This window comes from Poecilia reticulata, chromosome 17 (assembly GCF_904066995.2).
Source record: "Poecilia reticulata chromosome 17, P_reticulata-male-v2, whole genome shotgun sequence".
Taxonomy (NCBI): Eukaryota; Metazoa; Chordata; class Actinopteri; order Cyprinodontiformes; family Poeciliidae; genus Poecilia; species Poecilia reticulata.
In genome coordinates, this window is record NC_088846.1 from 15,481,609 (window position 1) to 15,492,591 (window position 10,983).

At 42.9% G+C, this 10,983-nt stretch overlaps 1 protein-coding gene across 2 annotated transcripts; it reads left to right on the top strand.

Moving 5' to 3' along the window:
• The first annotated feature begins 1,799 nt into the window (after positions 1-1,799).
• On the top strand, positions 1,800-9,702 carry fam131aa (family with sequence similarity 131 member Aa). 2 transcript variants are annotated; one of them, XM_081598596.1, is made up of 5 exons: positions 1,800-2,189; positions 6,845-6,956; positions 7,042-7,224; positions 8,467-8,610; positions 8,752-9,702. In XM_081598596.1, the coding sequence occupies exons 2-5, from the start codon at positions 6,866-6,868 to the stop codon at positions 9,288-9,290; spliced, it is 957 nt and encodes a 318-aa protein (XP_081454722.1). In that variant the 5' UTR covers positions 1,800-2,189; positions 6,845-6,865; the 3' UTR covers positions 9,291-9,702. The 2 variants fall into 2 exon arrangements, with proteins under 2 accessions (XP_081454722.1, XP_008432349.2); XM_008434127.3 differs by lacking the exon at positions 1,800-2,189 and adding an exon at positions 6,118-6,636.
• The last annotated feature ends 1,281 nt before the right edge of the window (positions 9,703-10,983 follow it).

Below are 10,983 nucleotides of genomic sequence, written 5' to 3' on the forward strand. Positions count from 1 at the left end.
CATCGACAGAGAACTAGTTGTCAACCCACAGGTCCAAATCCATGATTCTTCTACACTTCCTGTATTTTTTTGTTTTTTCTAGTAGGGTGATCTCACTAGGACTAGTTTTCTGAATAATGTCTAGTAATCTGGATGTTAATCTTGTTGGTCTTAAACCCAAGTGCCTCCATGTCACGTGTGTGTTTAGGTTCAAATGTGTTTTGATGGGAAAAGGGAAAAAAAATAATAGGGATATTTCCATTGTTTGTGCTTTGTCAATTAAATTCAACGTTTGGGGGGTGATGTCACACCCCAACAAACCCTGAAAGAAAAAAAATCTTGTTCTCATCAGCCTATTAAATATTTTATAGCTTTTATTGTAACTAGTTAACGAGTTGGGTGGCAAATTGTAACCTCTTCAGCACCTTTTTTGTTTTGTTTTTTTTAAATCAGACCTTGCTGATAACTTGGCTTCACAAAGGCACTTATTAAAGTATCACTTTTAAATGTAGACCTATCACTGCGGAGCTGATCAGTTACCAAGTCTTTGCCGTTTTATCTATTCTCTGGTCCATTTAAATTATTTTCTTCCTCTCTTTTTTTTTTGGTTTTCCTCTTGCCAATTTATTTTTTAAATCATTATTTGCTAATTTTCTGAACACTGTACTGTGAGCCCTGCAGTGGACTGGTAGACAGGAAAATGAGTAATGAGAAGACCTGAGTCAAAGGTCATCAGGCCAGGATACGAACCTGTGACGTCGGCATCAAGGACTAAAGCCTCCATACATGAGTTGTGCCTTACCAAATCCCCAAATCTGCAGTCCCCACAGCCTGCTCCATACTCTGAAACAATCTCAATTGAGCTATAAGATGTTAACAGGACCAAACTCTGTGTACATCCTCACATTTGTGAAGCACATTACAAACATACCAAAACCATTCATCTGTGTCAAATACTCTGCTTCTCCATGACTGAAAATGTGATCGGTGCATCTGCAACCTTGGAACGATCCAACCAAACGGCAGGACGGGATCTATGAATGTCAGGGAAACATGTTGAGAGACCAGTTCAATACTTTGAAAATGTCTAGTTAAATCTAGCAGACCATTTGAGGTCAGCTGAATGGCTCCAGAGTTGGTTCATCATAGTTGATTTTTTTTTCTTGCCTTTATTTTTTTGGACTTTGGTTTATTCCGTACAATTATAAAGATAAACTGAAATGACAAAATGTATATAAATATATAAAATAGTAATTTCTACTATGAATAAAGCGATAAAGGGACTGATGTAGAGTTTATTTTTGAACAATTGGAGAAATTAAGAGTGTTCTTTTAAGCTATTGCAATAATAAAAAGACTTCTGTGTCATTATACCCAAAATGTAGAATAACACCAATACGTGAATTTTGCAAGCTTGGAAAAGTCCATGGGTTTCCACCTCTTGTTTTTATATATATATTTTTTTAATGTAGATTGACCCATGTGTCTCAAATGACCCTTTCAAGGATCCCACCTCCAAGCATGAATCATCGTTTATTTTAAGCTTATCAGGCATTACTAGATAAGCTCTGGTGAGCAAGAAAGATCAAATGTTTCCATATGCTCTGTTACATTTTTTTTCCCTTTCTTTTTGGAAGTCTTTGCACAAATGCTCATTCAAAAAGAGCCAACGTTTATAACTTATTGACCTTTCTGGTGTCAGTAATTTTCCACAGAATTGCTACATCCTGCGTGTCTTTTATTTTTAATGTGTTGTTTACTGTGCGACTGCAAATGTCTGAAAGCCCTCTGATGAAACGACTAACCAGCAGTGTGTTGTAGTGATTCTTGAACTGAATCTGCAGGTTGCTCGAATCTTCTTGGCAGCACAGAGAGGAGAAGAGAGGAGAGGAGAGGCGATGGGGGGGCGGTGAAGAGACGACACCGCCTTGCTTTGATGACGCTCGCGGTCGGGAGACATTTGGACAGCCTTCAGCCTATATGTAACCCATATACACGCCGACAAATGGTGCGCGTGAGTAGGAGATGTAGCGCAGCTCGTGAACCCGGAGTTACGGAGATGTTTCGGCCGTCACTGTAGCGTCGCCGCTCAGCCGCAGAGCCCCGCAGCTTGGGAGGACAAACCCCTTCCGAACCCCCGCGGTATCATCTGTTGATCGGATTGGGAGACAATTAAGCGCAAAAGCCATGAGCCGCGGTCCGACTTCCAGGTAGGTGGCCGAGAAAGACATGAGGAGAGCGACTGTGATGGGAATGAGGAGCGGCGTCGTTGAGAAGCAGGGGTTGTTTATCTGGTGCAGGTACAAAGCTATTGGTATGCAGATTGAGACTTCAGAGGGTTCAACACATCGGCTGATATTTCCATTGGCGCCTCTCTCTCTCTCTCTCTCTCTCTCTCTCTCTCTCTCTCTCTCTCTGCCTCTATACCTCCTTTTTAATTCCCACTCGGTCATAATTGAAGGCTGCAGACTTGCGCTCATCAATGGCGGATTGGTGCGTAATTCAGCTGTGAGCGTATCGCTTCTGCTGCTTGAATGCACCATTTCCAGAGGAATAAACCCCCCCACCACCAAAACAAGTGTGGCTTCTGCACTGCAGCCTCGCTTCATTCACACAGAGCTGCGGGCAGAGCGACTTCACCCTCCCACTTGTTGGTCACATAAGTCAAGATCAGTGTCCAGAGGTGCCGGACGAAACGGCTGTTGTCTTAGAGATCCTGCATGTTTAAGATCGGTAGGGAGAAGAAATAATCCAGGAAAACTAAGCCTCCTAGCTGCAGCCACTGCCACTAATCTCGTTTGTTTGGCTTTAATTGGCTCTATTTATCAGACGCAAAGAGCTGGCAGCCTGCAGTGGGAGGATTTAAAAGAGCCTCAACAGCATGAATGTATTGTGCAGGTGTGAAATGTTTTATTTTTCCCCCACCCAAAAAAAACAAAAAAAACATTGATTTTCACATACTTTTTTTTTTTTTTCCATCATTCAATAACGTTCAATTAAAATCAAGTGCAGGGCCGGATTTAAGAAGATGGCGGCCCCCTCATTTATGGTTCTTTGGACCCAAACATACACAGCACAATTTTATGGTCGATCAGCTAACTTCTTGTCTGCCTTTCTGGAGGACAGACAAGAGTGATGGCCAGACGCCACCACAGAAGGAACTCTGCTGTAGTCTCTGTTACTGATGCTGGCTTATTGCTCCTTCACATCTCTGTGTCTCTCCAGGTCAAAGTCCATTGATGCTTATTTGTGGGGGTTGGGGGCGGTGGTGATGTGTAGATGTCCGTTTACAACACTGAAGCTGTTTGAAAACTTGAGTTTCAAAAATAAATTTAAAACAACTGACAGTGTTAGTGTTTCACCTGAGTTCAGTTTTTATTTAGGCTCACTTTGGAGAACGTTACAGACAAGCTGTATTCATTTTCATTTTAAAACTTATGACTGCTTTTGCTTTAGTGATAGGAGATTGTCACTTTCTCACCTCGCTAGTAACACCAGCCTGGTCTTGCGCTTGGAAGGCCATTGATGGATTAATTACCAAACTAGATTTAGTTCCATGCTTCACTGACAATATATATGAGCTGAAGGTGTCAGAATTTGGTCTGTGTGCTTTATGACACCTGCAAAATTCAATAAATCAGCTTTTCTTCAGAAAAATGACCTTATCTTACCTTATATTACTTGTATAACTTACACTGACAGTTGTGTTGCTATTATGGTAAAGACTTGTTCTCCAATATTGACCTAGCATATCTTTTTGAGCAACTGCAACCACTGTGGGGTACATAAGCAAGGGCTTACCATGTTATACAGGTACGCGCCCCAGCAATCTGGCCCACTGCTCATGACACAAAGTGGAAAATATTATTTATTGAACATTGGTTTCTAAAGCCCTCAGACTTTTTGAACTTAAGTGTTTCAGTTATACAAATGAGCTCTACGTGTAACATAGGCTACTCTGCTTTGCCACTTTAAAGGTCATTAAAGGAGCCGATGTCTGCAGCTGCAAGCTTTAAATAAATAAGTCTGCCCTGTTGAGAAGCAAGTTCTCACAGTTTGTCTCGTTAATATCGCTGCGCTTCTTATGCCTTATGGAATAAGAAAAATACGCTTTGAACTGTGGGAGTCAGAACTGACAAACTGACTGAGCGATTCTGTCTCTCTGGTTGCTCTCATCTACCGCAAGATTCCTAAGAAACCTGACTGGGTGCTTTTCTGCTCAACGCCATTAAAACGAGGAGCTCGCACTCAACCATCACAAAAAATGTTGATAAAATAGCGGCAGATATTTTAAATTCAGTGCAAGTCTAATGAGTTCATGTTAATAACAAAAAGGTCAATTTCTTTTGCGATGAAATGTAATATGCTGCTATAAAGATCATTTACAAATATGTATATTTTTGGCATTAAATTAAAAATGTCATTAAAAAAAAGTACATTCTTCCATTTGCTTTTTAAGAACATCACCAGTCTGGACGGCTTTCAGGTGACAATAATAACATGATTAGTTTTAACTTTCCGTACAAACAGAAACGTTTCTCAGAAGATCTGATTGGTCTGCTGGGCCGGTGGGATTAAAGGATTAAAGCAAGTCACACATACAGGTTGCTCTAAAACCAAACGGCAAAAAGGACCTTGTATTCAAATCTCAAGTACACAAGTAGCTGGTTACAAATCTTTCTTTTGTTTATTTGTGATTTTAAAGGTAATGATTAGAAAGCCGGGAGTGCTAGGCTTTTAGAGGAGATAGATAAAGCAAACAATAATGGCTCTTTTATTTTACATTTTTAATAATAAAACCCTCACTTTAATGTTCTAGTTGGAAAGATTTCCTCAACAAGTGAAAATGTAACAAATTTACATCACTATAAATCTTCAATCAAACATTGGCAAACATGTATAAATAAAACTCATAAAATATGACAGAATTAATATTCACAAGAAAATGAATATTCCAGACTGCCCCATTGAAATTGCTTTCATTTCCTTAAATTGTTGTTTTTACAAAAACCTTCCTTATTGGCGCAAATTACCCTATGGTAAAAAATGAATGTTTTAATTTTGTTGACAAAAAGGACTAAGACCGAGTCCAAATCAGGCACAATGAATATGAGCTGAAAGGCAATTTTTACGTTCATAAAAGCACACACATCTCAATTATGTGTAAAAGAAATATTTACCACTTAAAGGGGTTCATTTGTGTGATTCATTTGACAAATTTTAAAATCAAACTACGTTCTTTAAATATGTTTTTGTGTGTAGATTTCAAATGCATTTAAACTTGGCCAATTTGAGATTGACCATCGACTCTTTAGACCAAATACTGATAAATTTGGATGTTATTTTTTTTTGTTTCTTATTTACGTCTCTTTTTCCATTTATGCCAAACCAAAAGAATTCAACTTTCTTGAAAACAAAAACATCAAACACAACACATATGCGTTGATAAAACCAAGAAAAGCCTGATCCATTGTTTTTTTCTTAATAGTTCTGTTGTTTATTTATCATTATTTGAATGAGTATAAGGAAACTATATACATTTTAAGCCGGCAAAAGTACATTTTCTTTGTTCTGTCTATACAATACATAGGAGACGGTATCTGCTTAGAAAAAAAGGGTGAAGTTGAAATGAACACTTCTACAGTCTTATGTTTCCTATTTGTTTGACGGGGTTGCTTCTTTTTTTCTTGGCAAATAACTGAAATAAGTAAAGGTAAATCCAAAGAAATATGTAGGAAGCATACAAATGCAATGCAAATGCAGCTTCATTTCATGTGGCCTATACAACAATCCCCACTGAAGCGCCGCGCTGTCCACAGTGCTGAAATCCGTGCGTCTGAATCTCAGGAGGGAGCCTTTCGGAGCTCCACGCCCCCCTCCTGCCCCCCTTGTGTGTTTGTGTGCTGAACGCTGACGAGTGTCACCTCACGGGTGTGTTTTCCAGGCTGAAGCTCTCCTCTGGGGGAGCGCCGACTTGTCACCCGAGCTGCAGAAACAGTTTCCACCTTCATATCACTTCCTCCCCGACTTCCCCTCCTGCCTGTTTGCTCTCATTTCCTGTCATGCTTGACTTCAGTGTAAGCCTTTTTTTTTTTTTTTTCCCCCACCGCAGCCGGAAGATTTTCCTTCTTTGGCTGCTTTAGGAGCCCAATCTGCTTAACAGTATCTGTTAAGTCATGCATGTTTGCTCGGGGCCACGCGTCTCTTGCTTGTCAAAAGTCCCAGAAACAGAAACGGAATACGGGACATGTTTTGAATCCGTCTTTGGCCCACTGATCCAGTTGGTCATGTGAGTTTGCCTTTTGAGGCCACGGAGTTCATTAGGTGGCTCTATCGGTTTCAATCAGCAGCTCTGCTGTAAGCGCGCTCGGCTCGCCATATGTCTCCTCGGTCAAATGGAGACTGCTGCCCCCCCAGCCCTCTGACCACTCGAACCGGGTTTCACCGGCTTACTGTGGCTTTAGCAGCATCTGTGCAGCAAATTTAGGGCACTGCCGTCTGCTTTGTCTGACTGGTGGTTTAAACCAGCAAAGCGGAGCGGTGGTGTTCAGTTGCGCGGGTTTACTGCGCCCTGAAACCACCGCTGCGGTGTCCGCAATGACGCCAAGCATCAGGAGTAGCGAAGGAATGGAGAGGCAAAGAGTGGAAGAAGAAGAGGTAGGAGAACTTCACACTGAAGTTTTTTTTTTTTTTTCTCTCCAGGTGTTTATATTATTCATACGCCGGATCATAAAATCTGCAGATGTGGGTATGCTGGGGAATGTGAGCTGTTTTGTAGGAAGATGGAACGGCTGCTGAATTTCACGCACCAAACGTGAAGAACTCGAGGCACGCTGGGATGACGTGTCATGTTTCTTCTTCGCAGGTGAAATTTGAAGAGAGTGAAATGATTCCGAAGTCGGGAAAATCTCCGGCAGACTCCAGGAAAACGGTCGGCATCCATGAATTTGCAGCGCTCGCCAGATCCTCGTTGAATGGTAAGCTAAGTCTTCCAAAAGCTGTTCTCAAATGGTCAATTTCAAGCTCGGCCGTCGCGACCTTTACCACCTCCGTTGGACCCAGGCATCTCTCAGGCGGTGAGGGACCATGTGACGAAGCCCACCTCCCTGGCCCAGGGCCGGGTCGCCCACCTCATAGAGTGGAAAGGCTGGCCGAAGCCTACGGGTCCTCCACCAGGCACTCACTCCCAGTTCAACTCTTACTGCCGTCTGACCGAAGGGGAGAAGGAGGCTCGGTTTGCTGCAGGTATTCATCCCCTTTTTCCTCCTTTCTCGCCCCACGCATAAAAAAAAAACGTTTACAATTTAAATCCAGTTTTCACAGTTAGGATTACTGCTAGTTACAGTCACATGTCTGTTTGGGTAAACATGGGGATATTTTACTTAGCATGGTTTAACTACAGCATCATCTCGTGACCCGGCGTCCACCTGCTGTCATGAGACTTAATCCCTTCAAAACTCCTCTGTCTCCACCCTGAGGGCCCCGCCCAGCCGCCGGCCACTCCGGCCACCGGTTTGTCTTGGCGGCAGATGGTGGCCCTATTAGACACGCTCTCAGAACACTTCGCTGCCCACTGACGGTACAGCAGCGCTTGTTTTTTTTGTGTGGTTTTTTTTTTTTGTTTCCGTGACTCATCCTTTCTGGCGCTGGTGACATCGCTGCAGCTTGATGAGGAGATAATGTGAGGGGGAGGAAAGCAGGGAGCAGACGAAGCCCGGCGTCCATCACGCGCATTATGAAGTCTCTTCGTCTTGATAGCCTAATTAAGGCAGCAAAATGCCAAAAGGTTCCCTCACCGTGACGCGCGTCAAACAGAAAGCCGGGACAGTTATTGTTTTCCCTCTTACGGGCAGCTGACTGCGTCTGAGCCACTTCCGAGGCAACTGAGGGGGGATTTCAAACAGAATGTATTGATATTTTTTGAAGCCATAACCACGAACAACTCTAATTAAATGTATAAGAATGATAAATGTTGATCTTGCCCTTGATTCAAACTAAAATGTGTAAAGATAAATAAAAGGGTACTTTTGCTATTCCTTATTGATATCAGACTTTAAGCTTTTTTTTTTTTTTTACATTTTCTACCCTCTTTATTAGATCTAGGACTTACATGTAGAAGCAACACATTACCAGGAAAAAAGAAAGACATTATGGTTCAGGTTATTCTGTTGTCTCGTTCAGCCGCAACCTTACACGTTAGACTAGTTGTTTTATGGAGCAATCTGGATTGTTATAAAGTTAAAAGTAGCGGTCCTTGGTTTGTGAATGAATGAATCCTATAATTAACCAATTTCGCAAAGAGAAGTGGATCAGCATTCCTCCAAACTGATGTAAAAGACTCGTCGTCAGACATCAACAGATTTCGTAATCCTCCTGGAAATGCAGGAAGCTTTAATTAGATTCGAACCCAGAGGAGTCGTGACCTGATGATCCTCTGCGGTGTTGTGCTCACAACGTCTAACTAAGTGAAACCTGTTTTCCTGCTAGGAGTGGCCGAGCAGTTTGCAATTGCCGAGGCCAAGCTGCGTGCCTGGGCGTCGCTAGATGATGACGAGGAGGACGAGGACGACTTCAATGATGAAGAATCCCACGCCAACGGACAGACTTGCAGCTTATCCACAGAGAATCCAGGTATCCATCTTCATCCTTGTCTTCCGTGACCCTCGCTGTTTTCGTTCATCGCCGCTGACGAGGCGCTCACCTTCCTGTTTTCTTCCCCCATAATTAATTTCCCCCATGTCCAGAGGTTCTGACTGTCTGCTCCTCTCTCAGACGCCGCTATGTCCGAACCAATCAGCGGAGCACCGTGCCAGCCTGAGACGCAAGACGTCGAGGTGCCACAGTCTGTTCGTCCCGTAGGCTCCGTCTGCAGCGGCGGCCCTTTCCAAGACAGGCCTCCGACTGACCACGACCTCCAGAGCGGCTCACCCTCTTCGCGCGGCGACTGCAGGTGTCCATTCCTGGAGGAAGAGGAGGAGCGGCTGCACGGTCTGGTGGAGCAGCTGACTCCCCTGCAGCAGCGCGGCGAGGTCTGCGTCCACAGCAAGCCGGAGTGGCGGCCCCGGAACCGGAGCAGCAGGTTCGACTCCTGCTACTCCACCTCTCACTCCGAGTCCCCCGGAGAGGAGGACGAGGAAGACGAGGAGGAGGAGGGCAGCGTGTTTCACGAGGTGCGGGTGTGGCACTGCAGCCCCAGAGGCTTCTTCTCTGACCGGGGGTCTTCCGGAGTGGCGTCTTTCGACGAAGAGGAGCAGCGGGAGGAGGTGGAGGAGGAGGAGGAGAAGAAGGAAGAGAAGGAGTATTTGATGTGATGTATCGTCCATGTTTATGTCTTTCTGAGTCGATGTTGATTCCGATACGACATAGATCTAGTCCGATGACATTGTGAACCTCCTCATCTCCTCCTCCCCTCTTCCCGCCGCCTCTCCTCCTCCGGAGGCCTTTCATCTGTCAACCCTCCAGGCCTTCTACTGATCTCCCACAGGTTATCGCTGCCGTAAACAGTACACGTGTCGGAGTTTAATCAGGATGTAAAGCTGTTGTTCAAACTGAGTTTTGTATATTTTTGTGAAGAGTCATGTGCTGTTCATTTGTTGTTTTTGTTTTTTCTATGGATGTTTTGTAGTGCGGTTTATTTTCCAGCTCGTCCTGTGTCACATGGGTTTGATATGGAAAGCATGAGTGTTCTGCATACAGCATATAAATATGATTTTTGAAACAAGATCATTCACTGGTGGTTCTTTCTTTTTTCAGTCTTGGCGAAAGCAAAAAAAAAATATTGGGGAATAAAAAAAAAGGAATCAAATTCTGAGTTTTGGTTTTGCACCTTTTTTTTCTTTCAATTTATTCATTCATGTACAAAAACAATTTCGTGTTCTCTGAAAAATAACAATGGTAGTTGAGTTCAAAATGCACAGTCCTCCTATGTACATCAGCATGTAGATTTTCCTCATCTGTGTATTTCTGTATGTACAAAGCATATACAGGCCAGTGTCATATAAAGGGAGATACTACAGACTTATTGCTTAACTAGATACGCTGCAAATTAGCTCAGATGCTCTCTACTATTAATTCCTTATACATTATCTTATAATGCAAGCATTACTGAATGTTCCATATGCACCCAAAAAATGATAGACATTTATTGCACAAACGGAGGGGAAAAAAAAAAAAAAAATCTGGTTTGCTGCAGCTTAGACATGGGCCAGTAACTGGTATCAAGGTAAACCAAGACTTATAAAATGTCACAAAACTGTGATAATTTCACATCTGATCATTCTCAAGATTTGAATAATTTTTTTTAATAAGACGTCAGAGAAAATGCAGGAATGTTTGTTTTTCTCCAGCTCTATGGCTTATAGAGTAATGCACCACCCAGCCCCACCTGTTGCTGCACACTCGTGTTCAGCTGCTCAGAGGAAAGCTACTAAACATTTCCCTCCCTTACGAGTGTGAGGCAATAACATAAAATGGCATTTAAAAAGTCAATTTCCCCAATTCTATTCAAAAAGTATAGCTTAATATCTCCTTTAGATCCAGAAAATGCAACTTTGTGTGAATTTGAACAGATACCACTTACAGCTAATGAAATTATTTTAATGTTACAGTTAAGAACTTGTACAGAAACGTTGTTTTGGCCTCCACAACTACAGGGGAGACTGCTGAATGAATGGACAGTCACTGACAGGCTCGGTAACAAGAAGAAGGGTAAGTCACCAAATCCCGATTCTGTTTGCTTTACAGAATCCAAACATGTTAATGGAAACAGGAGTGCAAGGAAAAAAGTTTGCCTGTGTGCAGTTCTGATATCAGGGAATCCTGAAGCACTTGCTGATGAGCTTTATAAAGATGCTGATGTTTACTTTCCAGCAGGGCTTGGCACAATGCCTGCCCACAATGCCAAAAGTAGCAATAGCTGCCTTAGTGGTCATGGTGTTATTGTGCTTGATTGGCCAGCAAACAAAACCCCTTAGGGAATTGTCAGAATGAAGATGAGAGACACCA